This window comes from Podarcis erhardii, assembly GCF_964252035.2.
Source record: "Podarcis erhardii genome assembly, chromosome: 6".
In the NCBI taxonomy this organism is placed as follows: Eukaryota; Metazoa; Chordata; class Lepidosauria; order Squamata; family Lacertidae; genus Podarcis; species Podarcis erhardii.
The window spans coordinates 89000962-89020672 of record NC_138510.1 but is presented as its reverse complement, the minus strand read 5'-3'; the positions used below and the strand labels follow the sequence as shown (position 1 = coordinate 89020672).

The 19711-nt window shown below is 44.6% G+C and overlaps 1 protein-coding gene across 2 annotated transcripts in view; it reads right to left on the bottom strand.

Moving 5' to 3' along the window:
• TPR (translocated promoter region, nuclear basket protein) overlaps positions 1–19711 on the bottom strand; it is a 59121-nt gene that overhangs the window by 12498 nt on the left and 26912 nt on the right. For both annotated transcript variants that reach the window (XM_081865622.1, XM_081865623.1), the window contains exons 24-41: positions 17986–18189; positions 17689–17873; positions 16047–16194; positions 14690–14827; positions 14286–14417; positions 13551–13681; positions 13034–13244; positions 12556–12702; positions 11616–11814; positions 9815–10020; positions 8516–8577; positions 7392–7600; positions 5523–5795; positions 5117–5265; positions 3682–3765; positions 1708–1899; positions 783–914; positions 415–505 (exon numbers count right to left, since the gene is read on the bottom strand). In XM_081865622.1, coding sequence (XP_081721748.1) covers positions 415–505; positions 783–914; positions 1708–1899; positions 3682–3765; positions 5117–5265; positions 5523–5795; positions 7392–7600; positions 8516–8577; positions 9815–10020; positions 11616–11814; positions 12556–12702; positions 13034–13244; positions 13551–13681; positions 14286–14417; positions 14690–14827; positions 16047–16194; positions 17689–17873; positions 17986–18189 — 2893 coding nt within the window. The remainder of the gene's footprint in view (positions 1–414; positions 506–782; positions 915–1707; positions 1900–3681; positions 3766–5116; positions 5266–5522; positions 5796–7391; positions 7601–8515; positions 8578–9814; positions 10021–11615; positions 11815–12555; positions 12703–13033; positions 13245–13550; positions 13682–14285; positions 14418–14689; positions 14828–16046; positions 16195–17688; positions 17874–17985; positions 18190–19711) is intronic.

Here is a 19711-nt window from a genome sequence, read left to right as displayed (position 1 = left end):
GAAGATATTGAAAAATAAATTTAAGGAACTGCCAGAAGAGGGGGAAGGAAGTCAAACTTTTAAACAAGAAAGAAAAAAGATACAGGGCACAATGACTGATTCCGCTGCACAGGGCACAGAGCCGGGGTGGGGTGTGGGATGCAGAGCAGGGTGTCGCAATTATGACATAGTGAATTTAACAGAACAAAAGGCGCCAAATTTTGGCTTGGCACAGGGCACCGCTGAAATCTGAAAGGCCAAAGTCCACCCCAGTTTGCGGCAATGAACTTTGTTTCAGTTCATTATCAGCAAAAGGGAAGCCGGGAAAAGGACAGATTTTTTGTCGAAGCGGAATTACAACAGAACACATTGCTTCCTTTCCTTCCTCTGCCCCCGCAACCCCAGAAACACAGAATTCAGTGAAATGAGCTATACCACAATTTTGAGAGTCAGCTGCTCTCTGGCTGCTTTCCCCTCCAGCGATGCTCTCTTCCGTTTCTGTACTGGGGTCCATTCCATCAGTTCCCTGAAAGAGACCATCCAAAAATCTGAGGTATTGAGAGCTTCTTAAATTACTTTCTCTTTAAGATTTTACAATCCCTCCTTTTAACCTCACAAACTATCTGCTGTGCTTTAAACCAGCCAGCAAGCTACAACCTACATTGCTATTCCCGCGACTACCTCCAGTCTTCCATTCGCTTTGAGAAACATTTTCTCCTCGGGATCAAACTAGACACACTGTCAGTATAACATGACAATTATCTGCTCAACGCCAAACACACAATTTTGCCTGCTGTTTTTACCTCTGCATCGTCCGCTTCATATCCATCATTGCCATCGACGCTCCCAGTGCCTTCGTTGCTATCACCTTCATCTCCCATTCCTGTGTCTTCATCTTCATCATCCTCGTCATCCTCTTCCTCGTCTTCATACTCCTAATGCAGCAATTAACATTTGAGAAATTAAACAGACCCATTTTAAAATTTTGTTCAGAATCAATTGCTTTCTTGTATGAAGGGACGCGGTGTGAGTAATGAAACAGGACTGGGCTCTTGCATGGAGTTGCGGATTATTAGCAGGGATTTAGAAGTTTTGGCCCTCGGTTGCGGTGTGCAAGGGGGAAATGCTATTAGAGCAGGGAGTACAAAAGTGTCGCTGCCTTCTGCATTTGAGTCAAATTCATACATTTTAATGGCGGCATGAGCTAGGCCGCAGCCACGGCATACTCAGCCTACACAACTCTAGATCCCTCTTCCAGACCCTTATGTACCTGATAATAATTAAGAACTGTATTTTAAAAAAGGGAAGGGGGACCAAAATATCATTCTAAATTTTCTGCAAACTATATCCGATTCAGGTAGTAAATATTTAACGCTTAGGGGAACAGTGAATATTTAAACATGCACAGCCTTCTTTTTCTTGGTGTGCACCGAGGAAGATAAGAGTTTAAGGTTAACTGCCTTATTGGCTTGGAAAAGTACTCTTCTGCTAGTCTAAGGCATTTTAAGATGTGCAATACACACTTTTACAGGGAATGCAAAACAACAACAAGCCACAACCAATATCAAACACACTTTTACAGGGAATGCAAAACAACAACAAGCCACAACCAATATCAAACACTGTTGAAAAGGACTGTAGAGCCCTTGTAATTTATGTGCAACAAACGAGTAGCAACTTATGCTGTGTAGAAATATCATTTTTATTTTACAAAACAGCCACACATACTTCTGCTTCACCATCGTTTTCTTCATCCTCATCCTCTTCATCATCACTGTCGATAACAATGACATCATCTCTCTTGCCCTGGCCATCCTGGGACGATGTTGTGTTCTGCTGATCTGACTGAAGATCTATTGGTGGGGACTGAGAAGTCTCCTCGCTGTCTTCCATGGGAGTATAGTCCCCTTGTGTTACACCCTAAGTCAAGACAAATCGAATAAAACCCAAAGTAATGCCAACAGGAGGAGTACCTCCAGGATTTAAAGCCGTTTGCCATATGCCGATATTATATGAAAAGTCTATGTGATCTGATTTTGAGCCAAAATTTCTAGTTTGCCAACCAGAAAGACTTGAAGTGTGTCAATACTCCGGATCCTATTGTCAGTGTAATCAAAGTTTACTTTAGCTGGGACTATTACTTGCCAGGAAGCTTTCTTTCTTTCTTGTGCTGTTTCTTGCAAAAGGAGCAAGAATACTAATCTTAGGCCATACACTGTAAATCTGGAGAACCTTGGTCAGAAAAAAAGCACTGTTCAGGCTTCTCGCTCAAGAGTACGCTTATTTAATATTTTTTCCCCTGAAGTCTGTAAGGAAGACCCTGCTAATAGCATGTAATAACAAGCTTAAAGTTTTCCTCACTTTTAGGCATTTGAAAACAAAGCATGCACAACTGGATGAAGATCTGCGAATAACCTAATTCACAGTAACAAAACATGCTCCTTTTCAGTACAGCTAGGTTGTGTTTGTGACTAAGTTAAATTAAAACTGAGCAGCACACGCTGTCACGTAAAAACTTCACAAACATTTATGGTTCAGAACATGAAGCACTTAAAGGGTGTCTATTGCAGCGGAAGTACAGCTGATGTTATCTTTTGGAACATCCGACAGACAATATGCCTCTTAAGGCAAAGTAGAATTTTACTATGAGTCACCTGGGAATTTTTATAGTACTAGTGGAACTGTGTGTCAGCCAATAATGTAAAAAGGTGATGTGGCTCTTTAAATCTTCCCATCATAACCTCCCTCCCCCAGTATAATATTCACTATTGAATTCTACAGAAACCTTCCTATTGTTTATCATTACAGTGGGGTGCCATGGGACGCGGGTGGTGCTGTTGTCTAAACCACAAAGCCTAGGACTCGCCGATCAGAAGGTCGGCAGATCGAATCCCCACAATGGGGTGAGTTCCTGTTGCTTGGTCCCAGCTCCTGCCAACCTAGCAGTTCAAAAGCACGTCAAAGTGCAAGTAGATAAATAGGTAGCGCTCCGGCGGGAAGGTAAACGGCATTCCCGTTCGCTGCTCTGGTTTCACCAGAAGAGGCTTAGTCATGCTGGCCACATGACCCAGAAGCTGTCTGAGGACAAACGCCGGCTCCCTCGGCCAGCAAAGCGAGTTGAACGCCGCAACCCCAGTGTCGTTCACGACTGGACCTAACGGTCAGGGGTCCCTTTACCTTTACAGTGGGGCGCATCTTTCATTGCAACAGTAGAAGTGCTCTCTACTGGTCAGAAATCAGCTTTATAGCTAAATATAAAGGAACTGGATTGGTCTGAAGCAAAGGCGTAGCTTGCTAGCTGGTGCCCGGAACAGCGGGAGCAGGGTGATCCACCCACGGGGACAGGGCGATCCACCCAGGGGGGTGATGCTGTGATCCGTGCACAGGACGCTGCAACGATTTGCCCAAGGGGGTGCTGCCGTGATCCACGTATGGGCTGGATCCCTCAGGCACCCCCTCAGGGATGACACCCAGGGCGACCCCCCCCCCCCGCTTAGCCTCCATTCTGAAGAAATGTGCCCAGCACAATCTTTTTTACTATTTCCCCTGCCACCAGATCACACAAATGAAGGTCAGAGGACTCTGGAGCTGTGCCATCTTGGGAACCCCAGCCCAGCTCATGCACACAGACTTTTCTGAACCCTGCCATGGCATAAGCATGAGGTGCAAAATATTCCTCTGGTTAGAGAAAGACTCGCTTACTTCTCCAATGGAATCCTGAGAATCCTGATTGTAGGCTTGAGCTTCTATTTCTCCATCTGTGCTTTCTTCCGCAGTCACTTCCTCCTGAAACATGACATCAATTTGTTAACACTAATTTAAGTGACAGATGATGGGGAAAACGTCAAGATCACCAGCAATACATGCCATGCATATAATGTTCTACTTGGGTTTCTTCACTGTACAAGGCAAAAACATAGCAGCAAATCTTTAAGCAACTACAGTGGTACCTCTGGTTACGTACTTAATTCGTTCCGGAGGTCCGTTCTTAACCTGAAACTGTTCTTAACCTGAAGCACCACTTTAGCTAATGGGGCCTCCTGCTGCTGCCGGAGCACGATTTCTGTTCTCATCCTGAAGCAAAGTTCTTAACCCGAGGTACTATTTCTGGGTTAGCAGAGTCTTTAACCTGAAGCGCCTGTAACCTGAAGCGTATGTAACCGGAGGTACCACTGTATTCCACCTATCTATGAGAACCAACTCAAAATTCACACTAAAGTCAATGCTCTACAATCTATGTAGTTATGAACAGAACAGAAAAAAAAAAACCAATCATCAAGAAGAGGATTTTCCACATCTTCTATAGTTCATTATTGCACAAATGTGATTTATTTCTTATTTACACTAGTGGCTTGCTCAAAACAGGAATGTGGATCGTTTGACCTGCAACTACTTGATTACTCATCATTTGATGTCTGGCAGCTGAAAGTGTGTCATGATTTCAAAGAAAAGTATTACATTTGAAAAGACACCAAGTATGATGTTTGGTCTCCCTGGACCCAAGTAGATGTGATGTTAATTCCATGAATGTAATTCAAATTGCATATTATTTGGCATGTACATAGACGATCGGGGCAATATTGAGCAGCCTCAGGACTCTTTCGTGACCAAGTTCCTGACCAAGTATCATGTCTCTACAGCTGCTATCTGCATTTCTAAGGAAGCCTTCATTGGCGGCAATAAAATTTCTCTTGGAAATGGAAATACTGTAGCAGCTTTGAAGAGGGAATTTTTGTCAAGGCAATGGAAGGGAGAAATTCCCCGTCCCCATTCCCAACGCTGCTCAGCCTTTCCTCAGCACCTGATATTTACGTAACAAAAAATGTGCACACAATTCATATCACTTCTAGTTTGACCCAGTGAAGGTTCGCAAACACCATACAGGTATCATGGAAATTCGGACACTAAAAATGAGAAGCCTGCAGTCGAATACAAGCAGAACAACCCACCCTAGCCAACAGAACCTGCCAATTGTATTTGACACTGGGTGATGTGACAGGTTTGTCACCACCCATTCCAAATGCTTCAGAGCTTTTAAAAGCCAGCTTTCTGGGACAATTTTCCCTCTTCTCCTAGCCCAGTTGCGATACCCATAACCAAACACAACTAAATTAGTGCTGTTCTTCTTCTTACAAACCTCTGGCCCAACTCTTTGAACACTTCTCATTTTCTTTGCAAGAGGCATATCAACCATCTCCTCAGGAATTTGGTCTGAGTTTTCAACTGTGCTATCATCTTCTTCCTCGCGGGAGCGTTTGGGTAAAGAAGAACTTGGCGTAGCTGAAACTTAAGGAGAAAATTTCATTAAATTCAAAACACACTTTGCCCAAGGCACAAAGAAAAACAAACAATTGTGGCTTTCTTTTTTGAGGAGCACCTTAAAGACTTGATGCTGGCACTTTAAAATTACTTCTTTTAACTCTAATTCAAAATTATATATTTAAATAAAAACCAAAGTTTATTTAGTGCTTTCCCCAAGTCTACAAAAGCAAAACTGTCCTGGCTAAGCCCTTAATGCTTCTAATCTAGGAAATTTAACCAACCTGTGCCAAATACTGCTGTCGACGTAGACGGTCTTTCTATCTGTGAGCTCTGCACCACCTCCAAAATTGTGGGGGGTGGATCTTGAGTGGCTGGTTCTATCTGAGGATGGCTCTGCTGAGTGGGCTGAACAAAAGCTGTCGCTTGAGTCTGCTGCTGAACTGTCAAGATGGGCTGGGAGAGAGAGGTCTGGACGTTGGGGCTTGTGGAGCGCACCGATCCACTTGTGCTTCCATAGACTGGAACATGTTCGACTGGTCCTTCCGACTGCATAGCTGAAATAAAATGGTTGTAACCGATAGTTCCAGCCACATAATTTTTCAAAAATGAGAAAGCTATAGCTGTGGCCCGGGGTTCAGGCTGCTACGCAGCTCTGAAATAAATTCCATCTCACTTCCTTTTATATTTAAGGTGAGCAGCGCTGACAACAGAATCAAGGGAAATGCCTCACAACCTATAGACTAGGGGACAGTCCTTTCTACAAACCAGAATTGTACATTTCAACTGCATGGAAGTTAACATGCATGCTACTTTAATGAACACGACAAACCCATCGCCTGCCTACTACAGCATTATTCTTTTCTATTAACTACCTTTGAGAAGACAAACGGATCTAGGCATTTCTGTGTACTGTTCTTCACTTCCTGTTTCTTTCCCTTCGGCATTTTCAAAATTCAAACTGGTTTTTGCAACTACAGTGGAAGTTTTCCATTTCTACAAAAAGCAATATAGATTTTCAGGGTTTAATTTTTAAGAAGAGCACTGAGGTTCCACAAAATCCTTGATATAGGAACATCCTAAGAACCGGGATTGCAACCATGAACGTTCCACCCTAGGGCCAGTGCTTTTTTCCTAAAAAAATGTTTCGGGTACTCTCATTTTGACTCAAGAAAATCACCATTTTATGGTTCAAATTGGTAAAAATAAATACAGTAAATGGACAAAAGTACAAAGATTCACAAAACTTTTAGGGGTATGCGTCCCCCTGCGTCCCCCCAGAAAAAAGCACCACCTAGGGCACTTTATGTTATGAGGTTCATTCTATCAAATCCCAACCTCAACCATCAGAAGGGTTTCCTCGCTTTAGGAATTGAATGGCTTCACAAACAGTACAGGAGGCAAAATATGCCTCTGTGTTCTAATGCTTTTGATGCAGTGGCATTGTGATGGCCTGGGATTCGGACTCGGATGCTGAACCTGAGGGATCCCAGCCTGCACAGGATTCCCCGCCTCCAGAACTAGCTCAGCCGGGGCTGGGGCCTGAGCCTGAAGGGTCCTCACCTGTGCTGGATCCTCAGGTGCAGGCACCAGCTGAGTCTGCTCTGGCTCCTGAGGTGATGGAGGACCCACTGCCTGCAGGTGCTCCACTCTCAGCCCCGTCAGAGGAAGCTGAGGTTGCCTCTGGGTCTGGTAACCCTCCAGCCTCTCCTGAGCTGCAGAGGCTCAGGGCAGAGAGGCGGAGGGAACTAAGTTCCCGCAGCAGGAGTGCTTGCCTCCAGGCCAGGAGAGACAAGTCACCTGAGGATCGGGGCCACCCTAATGCCTCGGGGCAGATAAAAGCCGGCCAGCCCCAGACCCAAGTTGCGGGAGCAACATTGTTGGTTGCTAGTTCCTGCCCGAACCCTGTCCTGCTTCCCTGCCTGAGCTCCTGACCCGCCCTGGCTCCCTGCTTGCAAGCCTGTCCCTGACTTCACCCGATTCCCTGCCCTGCACCCAGCTTCAGCTACCATGGACTGCCTCCACGTTGAACCTTTGACCACAGACCGGACTTGGACCTCGCCTCTCGGGTAACCCACGGGACCTAGAAATTACACATTTTAAAAATGACTATTCATCATGTACATTGTTAAGCCTTTTGATCAGTAATGTACCTTCCTGAGTTTCCACCTGTGTTGTCGGCATAACTGTGGCCGTTGGGGTAGATGTAGGATTTGTGACAGTTGTCGGAGTCAGCATTGGGCGGATGCTGGCCCTTGGGGTCGATTTGTTCCCAGCTATTGCAGCTGCTGACACTTTGCTTGGAGTAGATACAACAGGAGTTGGTTTGATGTTGGCTGTTGGTGGATCTGAAGTACTAGCACTAGATAAAAGTCAAAGTTGCATCTGTTAGATATTATTCTAAATATATGCAAATATATGCAAGTAAACAGTCTTCACTGGAGTAATGTGTAGAAAGGTAAATGTAAAGGACCCCTGGATGGTTAAGTGCAGTCAAAAGTGACTATGGGGTTGCGGCGCTCATCTCGCTTTCAGGCCGAGGGAGCTGGCGTTTGTCCGCAGACAGCTTTCTGGGTCATGTGGCCAGCAGGACTAAACCACTTCTAGCACAATAGGACATTGTGACAAGTGCCAGAGCCTATGGAAATGCCGTTTACCTTCCTGCCACAGTAGTACCTATTTATCTACTTGTGCTGATGTGCTTTCAAACTGCTAGGTTAGCAGGAGCTGGGACAGAGCAACAGGAGCTCACTACCACCATGGGGATTTGAACCGCCAACCTTCCGATCAGCAAGCCCAAGAGGCTCAGTTTAGACCGCAGTGCCACCCGCGTCCCTAATGTGTAGAACAGAGGCGGCTATAATGTATAAAGTATCTAGGCTCTCCACCCAGCCCATTCCCGTCTACCAGTCCCTCAGCTGATCAAGCCCCCAGGAGAGGGCTTCGTTAAATAGCTGCCCATGCCTCAGTGGAGCAGTTAACAAAGCCCCACCCCTGCTCACCTGATCAAGGCAATTTGAGCTGGTAATAGATACATCACGGGTTCCAGGCTGCTGCCAGCACAGCACAGGCTGGCAGCGGGGAAGTGAGCTGTGCTGCCAGTGGCTGGGGAGCCGCAATATACCACTAGCTCAGAAAGTCGGAAATCTGTATTGTAGTCTGACCGTCATACTGGTTTCAGACAATTAATTTCGTATCGCCCTGTGCTAGTAGCAGCTTATAAAACAAGAGTGGGAAGGATCGACAGAGATATGAAAGAATGAACACAAGAACTCACATTCCTCTGTCACCTGCAGCAGGAGTTGATTTAAGGGTGATCTGTCTCTGCTGTTCTGGAGCCTATTGGACAAAATGCTTCAGTAAGCCACAGGATTCAAAATATCAGTGCAAATGATTGTATGAAATAGCAGCTAAGTCTTGCATTCTACTGATTTATTATCAGAATATTGACATTTGTGTTTTTATTACAGATTTATTGATTTATTCTCAGAAGGCGGTGGACTCTTCTTCACTGGAGGTTTTTAAGCAGAAGCTGGATATTCATCTGTCATGGACTACAGTAGGTTGGACTAGATTTCCCTTAGGGTCCCTTTCCAACTCAGCAATTCTATGATTCTATGCCATCTTCAAAAATCCATACCCCTCAACCACCACAACTAATCTAGTAGCAGCTTTAGTGGATGGGAATTTGGTATCAAACCACAAAATTAGAGCTGCACAAATTGTCTACCTTATCAGTTTAAAAAAAAAAAAAAAAAAGGTAAAGGACCCCTGGGCAGTTAAGTCCAGTCAAAGGCGACTATGGGGTTGTGGCTTTCAGGCCGAAGGAGCCGGCGTTTGTCCACAGACAGCTTTCCAGGTCATGCGGCCAGCAGGACTAAACTGCTTCTGGTGCAATGGAACACTGTGACAGAAACCAGAGTGCATGGAAACGCTGTTTACCTTCCCACCGAGGCGGTATCTATTTATCTACCGTATTTTTCGCCCTATAGGACGCATTTTTCCCGCTCCAAAAATGAAGGGGAAATCTGGGTGCGTCCTATGGGGCGAATGCAGGCTTTCACTAAAGCTTGGAGAGCGAGAGGCGTCGGTGCGCACCGACCCCTCTCCCTCTCCAGGCATCAGGAACACATCCGCAGCCTAAGCAGCCCTGCGGGAGTTTCCGCAGGGCTGTCTAGGCTGTGGATAGCAGCCTGATTCCCGGAGCGCCGGGCGCCCTGAAAGCAGAGCACGCCGTCCACCGGACAGACATCGGCCAGCCCCACTAGCTCGGGGGACAGCAAGGAGGCGCAGCGCCGCCATCCCGCTGTTCCTCGACCTGGTTCGGTTTCCCCGACCTGGTTTGGGGGGGGGAATAAAGGGAATTTGCCCCCCTTTTATTTCCCCCCCAAAAAACTAGGTGTGTCCTATGGGACAAAAAATACGGTACTTGCACTGGTGTGCTTTCGAACTGCTGGTTGGCAGGAGCTGGGACAGAGCAACAGGAGCTCATTTCATTGCATTGAACCGCCGACCTTCCGATCGGTAAGCCCAAGAGGCTCAGTGGCTTAGACCACAGCGCCACCCGCGTCCCTACCTTATTGGTAGATTCTGCTGGCTCATCTCGCTGCTCGTGGTGCCTCTCTTGCTGCTCTCGGAGCTCTCTCTCTAGGCGGCAAATGCGGCCTTCATACTGCGATTTAAGTGCGCTCATCCGCACTTCCAACTCAGTCTTCTGCTCTTCCAGTGCACTGCTCTTTTGTTTCCACTCCTCGCTTTCTTTGGTCAGCTGTTCCTTCGCACCTGAATTAAAGTATAGGAAGGCAAGTCGAAACTCCTTACTATGTCTCTTTATACAGGAATTCTGAAAACAGCATTTTCATGAAGAGCTCTGTCCCTGCAGGTCCCCTAATACAGTGGTACCTCGGATTACATACGCTTCAGGTTACATACGCTTCGGTTTACAGACTCCTTTAACCCAGAAATAGTACCTTGGGTTAAGAACTTTGCTTCAGGATGTGAACAGAAATCGGGCTCCGGCGACGCAGCGGCAGCAGGAGGCCCCATTAGCTAAAGTGGTGCTTCAGGTTAATAACAGTTTCAGGTTAAGAACGGACCTCTGGAACAAATTAAGTACTTAACCCGATGTACCACTGTATTCAACATTTCCATTTTAACATGGTGTTATGCAAATGTTCAAGGGCTACAATGAGAGGGGACTTGGATCAGGACCCCCCTCCAATCCAAAATCCATGTCGGGTATTATATCTGCACAGTGGCCTGAGTGTGTATGCAAGCAGAACACCACTCAAGAGGACGCAGCCTCCAAGTTTCCGTCAACATGTGCTGAGCTCTATACATAGGGCCCTTGCATTAACAGAATACTGGTACTAATCACAAACGACTCCTACCCAGACGTGGGGCCGCCTCAAATCTGCCATCTCTGGGAGAAGAGTGTCCCTTAATTCTGGCTCTGGCTCTACCAGGAAACGAGAGTCTGCAAACAGCTCTGGCCTAATCAGTAAACACGATACAGCTGCTTTTCTCCTCTTCATACTACAGCACTTAGCTTAGGAGAAGGAGGATTATTTCCTGGCAGGTTCCTGCAAGCTTAACTATGCCCATTAGTCCTGCTGGGACAACTGACTCCCAGTTCTATTTCTACTGTGAAATAATGCAGCATTCAATGCATGGTTATGAGATGGGCTTCTGTGCTGGCAGAGTTCCCTATCCCCTTACCAAATACAACTCCTGATTATCTGGATAGGGCTAAGCCATGTTTACAGCAGCAATAAAGGATGGAATATTTTAGGAGAAGAAAATAGGATTAGATGTGATGTCATGTGCATCTGTCTGTTTATACAAACACACTTTGGAAATCATTTTGTGAACCTGACGAAGTGGACTCTCTCTTATGCAAGCTTCTACCTTGATCAAGTAGCTGGAACCTTAAAGGTAAAGGTAAAAGTACCCCTGACCATTAGGTCCAGTCGTGACCGACTCTGGGGTTGGGCGCTCATCTCACTCTATAGGCCGAGGGAGCCGGCATTAGTCCGCAGACAGCTTCCGGGTGATGAGGCCAGCATGAAAAAGCTGTGAACCAGAGCAGCGCATGGAAACGCCCTTTACCTTCCCGCCAGAGTGGTACCTATTTATCTACTTGCACTTTGACGTGCTCTCGAACTGCTAGGTTGGCAGGAGCAGGGACCGAGCAACGGGAGCTCACCCCGTCGTGGGGATTTGAACCGCCAACCTTCTGATCGGCAAGTCCTAGGCTATGTGGTTTAACCCACAGCGCCACCCGCGTCCCGTAAGCTGGAACCTTACAGCAACATAAAAACCTTACGCCGAAGAACTAAAAATGGCAACTGCTTCGAAAGAACTGCCAGGCAATTCACCTGCTAACTGTGCAATCCTCTGCTTGGCAGCCAGAAGCGTCTTCTTCGTCTTCTCCTCCTTCTCAGCAACCTGCTGCCTGAGCTGCTCCTCTTGTGATGTTTTTTCCTGTAGATCTTGCTGAAGACGGGAAGCCTCTGACTGAAGCTGGGCTACCTGTTCCTGGAGATTTTTTACTTCGGCGTCCTTCTCGCCAAGCGTCTACAGAAAGCAAGACAAGGAAACTTCAGGATACAGAATTGCTTTCAATCGCTGGGTGATTAGTGAAGTAGCGCAAGCTTTCTATGAAAAGATCGTAGACAATCTAAGAGCTGTAAGAGCACTGGGTGTTTGAATCTGAGTATACTGTAAAGGAGGGACGCGGGTGGCGCTGTGGGTTAAACCACAGAGCCTAGGACTCGCCGATCAGAAGGTCGGCGGTTCAAATCCCCGCAATGGGGGTGAGCTCCCGTTGCTCGGTCCCTGCTCCTGCCCACCTAGCAGTTCGAAAGCACGTCAAGTGCAAGTAGATAAATAGGTACCGCTCCGGCAGGAAGGTAAACGGCGTTTCCATGCGCTGCTCTGGTTCGCCAGAAGCAGCTTAGTCATGCTGGCCACATGACCCAGAAGCTGTACGCTGGCTCCCTCGGCCAATAAAGCGAGATGAGCGCCGCAACTCCAGAGTCAGTCAGTCATCCCTGTGGTGTAATGTTTTCTGAAACACTTACAAACGATTTTCTATGGTATTTTTTCACCACTACCTACTATTCCCCAATGGCTTCAGGGCAGCACACCTGGGAATATCCCTTTAAGGCACGTTAAGCTGAAACAGCATGACTGGGATCTAAACTTGGTCCCCCATCATACAAGCACAACATCCCACTTCACTATTTTTGGTAAGCTGATTATTCATTTTGGGAGTTGGCTACAGACCCATATGGACCTCAGAAAGGTCTCTCCCACCTTCTGTAAATTTTCAATCTGTCCTTCCAAGGCTTTTATCTTGGTCTCAGCTTGGCTCAGAGCTTCTTTCAGTTCTTGAATTTCTTTGTCTGAAGCATGTTGCTCTTGCTGTTCTGCAGAAGACGGAGTTGATGTTTCTGCAATCACCTAAAATTTTGGAAAGTAAACATCTGCGTTGGTGAATGGGATCGGTATTATGCAAGCTATTAACCAAAATTACAGCAGGTTGTACATTCAGCAACAACAACAACAACAACAACAATAATAATTTATTTTTTATACCCCGCCCATCTGGCTGGGTTTCCCCAGCTACTCTGGGTGGCTCCCAACAGAATACTAAACAGAATAAAACTTCAAACATTCTACATTCCTACAGCCTCCCCAGAAGCACAATTTTCAAAAATGAAGACTAGCTGAATTTACAAAAATTTAATATGGAAGAGCTCTTCCATTTTACTTATCAGAAGTTAAAACCTACCTTGTCATGTTGTGCTTTCAGTTCTTCATACTGAGTCTTGTATCTACGTCCAATTTTCTTGACCTGTGTTATCGTTTTAACTTTCTCTTGGATGTCAGCCAGTTTAATGTCTAAATCTTTCTGAAGGGTGTCCTTTTCAGTTTTCGTTTTTGCCAGATCTTCTCGGAGGGTCTGGACCAGATTCTGACTTGTTGTCAGTGAAGCATTTGACCTTAACAAAAATTGAAAGAACTTCTAATACAACAGAAACCAGAGAGAGCTACTTTCTGTATACTGCTGCCTTTTATTATTGGAAAATGCGAGCAGTTTAAAAGAGGTATGAAAATAAGAATTAAGGGTCCTTGCTTATGGTATGAATCCACTGCTGCTACTAGTACCAGCACCTGTGGTAAAGGCTGAACAAATATATCAGGATTAGAATAACTGCTGAACAAGAACTTAATGTTGATAGGAACGGGTGCTTTGACCATCAAGTATTTGGCATCTCCAAAATTTTAAGACATTCTTTGAAATTTACCTTGCAATTTCTGCTTTAAGCCTGCCTATGTCTTCACTCATCTGCTGTATGCGTTTGGTGTTCACCTCCTTCTCCGAAAGAAGCTTCCGATACTCTTCAATATCTGTATCTTTTTGTTGGCTCAATAAATGCTGCAAGAAGAAATTTACCTATGAGCGAGCTTATTATTATTATTATTTTTACAATTTATCTTATTCATCTGGTTTCTTTTGTATATTTATATTGCACTTAGTATCATCAGGGTATTTAAGTGGTTTATAGAAAGATAACGAATATAATACAAATGTATAGCTATATACATGGATCCCGTTCGCATCCAGAGGTACCACTGTATCCACAAAGCGAAAACACACAGCAACACACATTCTGAAAACTTCATGTGATTCAGGACTGCTGCCTACTTGTAACTGCCTACTTGTAATTGCCCTTCCCTCTTCATCCTCCCTCACTCTGATCAATACTTATCTTTCCATGAGCACCCAATAATATTTACCTTAGTGCAGATATCCCTCCTCATGCCATTTAGCTTTTCTTAAATGCTTCCCTTCTTCCTGTCTAAGCAAGTGTAAATTTGCCCCAAATCTTATACCGTATCTATTGTCTTATTCCCCTTTCTCGGTCTTCTATTATGTAACATTTTCACCCATCTTGGAGTGGGGACCTCCTTATTGTAAACTGGAGAAATCTCCTGTTGAGGCATTGCAACAATAGTCCTTGAATCCAAGGTAAGCTCACCTGGGTCCGTGCTTTCCAGCGTTTGACATCCTCTTCCAAAAGCTTCTTCTCTGCTTGAAGCATCCCACTCTTCTCGCTCAGTTCAGCATTAGACTCTTGCAAAGGCAGGATATCAGCTTCCAGTTTACGCACCTGAACACATAACGGTTTAGAAGTTACTTCCGAGTGACTTTGTTTCCTGGTACAGCCAAAATCTTCACATCCAGAGTTTAACGTCGTGTCTCAGTGAATGAACAGCTCCTTGATTTGAAACTTTCAAAGGTCTCAAATTACTGTAGGTTGTAAATTATGGTTTGACACAGTAGGGAGCTAAGTGTATATTCTGTAATTTCTCATTTTGTTCAATAATTTGTGGTTTTCGGTGTTTTAGGGTTTTGAAAGCTAGATTTAAAATTCATACTGACTTTTGCCTGCATTTGCTGCAGTTCCTGTTCCAATCTCTCTTTCTCCTCCCTCAGCATCTTGTTGGTTTCTATCAAAACGTTCATGGTCTCAGTCTTCTTCATTAGTTCTTCATGCTGAGCAATTGTTTTCGCTGTCACCTAAAATTCAACACAATAGTGAAATCCCAAACATGTGTATCAATATCCACGTTTTCAGGAAGATGCGATCTGGAGGGCCATTGTAATTTACTTGGGAAACTATTAAGTGCATTCATTAACACTGTTAGCTTGGCAAAGTTAACTGTCAGAGCAAGCAATTTATATATAATAAAAGGTTAAAAAAAAAAAAAGGTAAAGGACCCCTGGATGGTTAAGTCCAGTCAAAGGCGACTATGGGGTTGCGGCGCTCATCTCGCTTTCAGGCCAAGGGAGCCAGCATTTGTCCACAGACAGCTTTCTGGATCATGTGGCCAGCATGACTAAACCGCTTGTGGCACAACAGGACACCGTGACGGAAACCAGAGTGCATGGAAATGCCGTTTACCTTCCTACCACAGTGGTACCTATTGATCTACTTGCACTGGCATGCTTTTGAACTGCTAGGTTGGCAGGAGCTGGGACAGAGCAACAGGAGCTTACCCCATCATGGGGATTCGAACCGCCAACCTTCTGATCGGCAAGCCCAAGAGGCTCAGTGGTTTAGATCGCAGCGCCACCCGCATATAATATGCACAATTCTCAAAGATGAAAGGCCACTGTTGTTTCTAACAAGGTTCTCCTAATCCAGGCCCTTACCAGGTGTCTGTACTGATCAGCCTCTGGCCCATTACATGAATCCAGTGGTTTTAAAACTATCTATAGTTCTATCAATGAACATCTCTGCTGCACAAACATTCTGAAGCATCCATTTGTCACAGTCAGTTCTCATAGAACAGTAGCCTGGGTTTTGACCCATATGAATTGTGGGTTCATTGCATGAACACAGCCCACTCCTTGTGGCTTTGCAATGCAGAGAAAAGAATTGACCAGTGGTCTTCCAGGGAATCTTGGCCACCACCGCCAATCTTCTCAGAGGAATCTCATTCTTTTCTAAAGAAGCCAACTTAAATCTAAGCATTCATCTTTACTTCAAACACCAGATGTTTTGGCACAGGCAAATTATCTCAGATTCTTTGTATGTAACAATAGTTGTGTTTCTGAAAGCAAGCCAGAGGTGTTCTCCAGATATTACAAATAAAATAAGCAGCACTCCTAATAAACTGCATGTCTGTCAATAGGACAGGAATGTTTCCAGGAGGACTCTGAAGTGTCAATATACAAAGGAAAATACTTCTGTTAACTTCTAACCAAAGGTGACCAGGGGCACACGCATACATACCTGCACTTTCTCTCTCTCTGCATTCAGACTTTCCTGCAACTGTTGCAGCTCCCTTTCCAAATGTTCCACCCTCTGGCGGTACCGTAAGCTCTCCACTTGTGCCACCTCAAACCTCGTTTCTGCAATCTCCTTTTCTCTGCGTATAAACCTGCAGTGGAAAGAAGCACTACTTGAGATTAAATGCCTCAACAAAACACTGTTTAGCCCACAAAGCTAAAAATTGCTGGGTTTTAAAGGGAAGTTGGAAAACATGACCCCTGGGCCAATCGATATTGGGATTTGTTTCGGCCTTATAATGTTATTACAGGCAAATATAATGACAAATATAATGGCAAATGCAGACACAGTGTGAGATCATATAGCTTAGGATCTGAAAGTGGGTTGTCAGACTGTGTTAACTATCCTATGTTACCAGTGTGTGTGTGCATTGCTATGTGTGTGCATTGCTACCCTTGGTTAAGGATTAAGTCATGTTTCTGAATTGGAGTTTAGGAGCACCCTTCAGTTAGCAATGGCCACATAAGATACCCAAGAGGTAGAAGACACACCGGGTGAGGATTTGAGTGCAAGAAAGGAGTGCGTTTACGATCCTGCTTCTTCTTCCTGACCACTAGAATACGGCTCTTTCAACTGCTTCAGAAAAATCACAATTGTTTCAATGAAAGCAAATCGGATTCTTGAAGAGCCATCTCCTTACCACAAAAGCCTACCCCCTGCCTTCGACCACAAGGTGGAGCAAAATCCCAACCCGATGACCTTCTATACCAATGGGAAGGAGTTTTGATTTTGTCAAATCTGCTCAAATACTAGGCATTTCAAAAATCCCCCTGAAACATTTGCAAATGGGCCCTGAAGCAGGGTACAGCTAATATTTTGTTGCAAGCCACCTAGAGTGGCTGGGGCAACCCAGTGAAATGGGCAGCTTAAAACAGTAATAATAATAAAGATGGTGCTCTCCCCAGATGTTGTGGATTATAGACTTTATCATCACTTGCCGTGTTCTCTGGGGTTTTGTAGTCCACATTTTCTGGAGAATACCCACTTTGTGCACTCCTGTGATTCATTACTTTACCAATTAACTATATAATACTAATTTTTATTATTTATACACCACCCTTCCCGGTTTAAAAAAACAGGCTTAGGGCGGCTAACAGCAAATATAAAACATTGATTAAAATGTGACTTAATAACAGCATAAAATGCAACATAAAATGCAACATCAATATCAATAAATTTCAAAAATTCAGGGGTCATTTTGGGGAAAAACAAAACAAAACAAAACCACCCCCGTCAGTAGACATCAAATGATCACCAGGGCTAACTGGCCAAGTTGGTCCTACTAAGGCCAGCAAAGAGACCAGGGAAGAATTTAAATGTGAGGTCCCAGCAAGGGTTTCTTCATAGAAGAGGAAAGGGAAAAGGGAATAGAGGATCAGGCTAATTCAAATTGAAGTCCAGGCAGAATAGCTCTGGCTTACAGGCCCTGAGAAAGGAGATCAAGTCCTGCAGGGCTCTAGTCTCGTGGGACAGAGCATTCCACCAGGTCAGAGCAGTCACTGAAAAAGCCCTGGCCCTGGTGGAGGATAGATTGGCTTCCTTAGGGCCTGGGAATGACATCAGATCCATACACTAAATAACACACCTGAGAATTTCCACTATCTGTTCTTGTGATTTTCCTTCTTCAGTGAGAGACACATTTAATGCTCCTGGCATGCCTTCCTTCATTGAAGACATCATCTTGTCGCTGAGAGTTTCCAGCTGTTCATGCAACAATCGGTTCTGTTTTTCTAAGTCTTCACAGCGAGAAGCCAACTTAGAAGCTTCATCCTTTAAGAGAATATGAAAGCTGATCACTTCAGAAGATTTTATTTTATTTTTTAATGTCACCCGCTTTCAGGATTGCACATATGTATAAAACTTGTACAGTCGGAAAAGTTACCTTTAACATTCTCTCTCTCTCTTCCCACGAAGCTCTGCTCTCTCGCAATGCAGCTTCTGCTTTCTGGGCAGCTTCCTCCAATTTCTGCTTTATTGTGGAATTCTTAGCAACTTGTTCTTTGGCAGCCTGCAAGGCTTCAACATCAGAGGCATGAAGCATCAGCTCCCGCTCATATTTATTCTGTGCTTCTGCTGCTATCTTGGCCTGTTAAAAAACAACACACCCAGCTATCACCATTTCTGAACTTTTAAGGAATTCAATTCACTTTATTTGGCCTCCAGCACTTTAAAGGTTCTCATTTTGTCACTAAAGTGGTGTGTAAGTTTAAGTGGGGAAAACAAAACCCAGCCTATTCCAAGTAGCCTTGCTGGTTCTCCTAAAATTTAGGATACAAGAGTGTTCCACCACTGCATTCTAGATTAGACAGATTTATTTTTTGTAGTAGCCCACTGGTTACATAAGCTTACATTTCCCAAGTGATATAGATTTACAGGGTCATTCTAACAAAAAGGAAGACACTGATGCTTCACATTTTCAATGAGTGCAGACCAACACGCAATAAACGAAACATTCAATTACAGTTGTACCTTGGTTTACAGCCATAATCCGTTCCGGAGGTCTGTTCGTAAACCAAAACAGGTTGTAACCCAAGGCACTCTTTTGCCAATGGGGCCTCCCCCCAAAATTTTCATCATCATCAAACCTTTTATTGGCATCACATACAAACATCCATAGCAAATCAATACAGAATTCCCACCTTCTCAGTGACACAAAACATTTGTCAAATGAAAGAGGCAAAGCAGTCTAACATTACATCTCTAGGTCTCCAGGGAGATCAGACGTCTGCAATGTATTTCGACGACAAAAAACCAGATAGAGATATTTAGCCACTAACTTGATGAGCTCTTGATTATTCCACAATAATAGAAAATGTATGACCTCTAACTCTGGTTTCCATTGGGGGATGCAGAGTTGATCTAGGAACTGCTGGCGGAGATCAACATATCGTTTACATTTAAGAACCATATGTGTAAGAGTTTCCACCTGATGGTCTTCACATGGGCAAATTCCTTCTCCTTCCAAATTTATTCATAATAATAATAATAAAAAGGGTTGTAATCCAAAAAAAGTTCGCAAACCGGGACACGCACTTCCGGGTTTGACGTGTTTGTAATCCAAAACGTATGCAAACCAGACTGTTCGCAAACCAAGGTACCACTGTACTCCTATTAGGCTAGTACAGGGAACACCAACCTGGTGCCTGTAGACTCGCTTAGTGTTCCCGAGCTACCAGAAAGCCAGTGTCAGATTGGCGGCCTTCTCTTTTTCCTTTTAGTTATTTTTTTTTGGGGGGGGTCTTTTTTGGAAATTGCAGGCACCTTTCTTTGCCTCTGGAGGAGCTTTTCTGAATGTGGAGGGTTGGTTGTTCACACATGGTCTCTGTGTGTAATTGAGAGGGATGTACTTGGGCAGCAAGAGATGGAGAGAGATGCTGTGTCTGTGTGCTTGGTGTGTGTGAAAGAGACGGGAAGGTATTATGAATATTTGTTCTGGGTATGTGTGTAGTTTGTTTGATAGAGATAGGTGTACATGTGGGTGGAGGTGGGGAGAAGGAGAGGAAGAGGGAGAGGGAGGTATGTACTGTCTGGGGGAGATGTATGTGAAGTATGGGGGCAGGTACGTTACCAATGTGTAGTCTGTATGCATGCAGGATCTGTGAGACAGA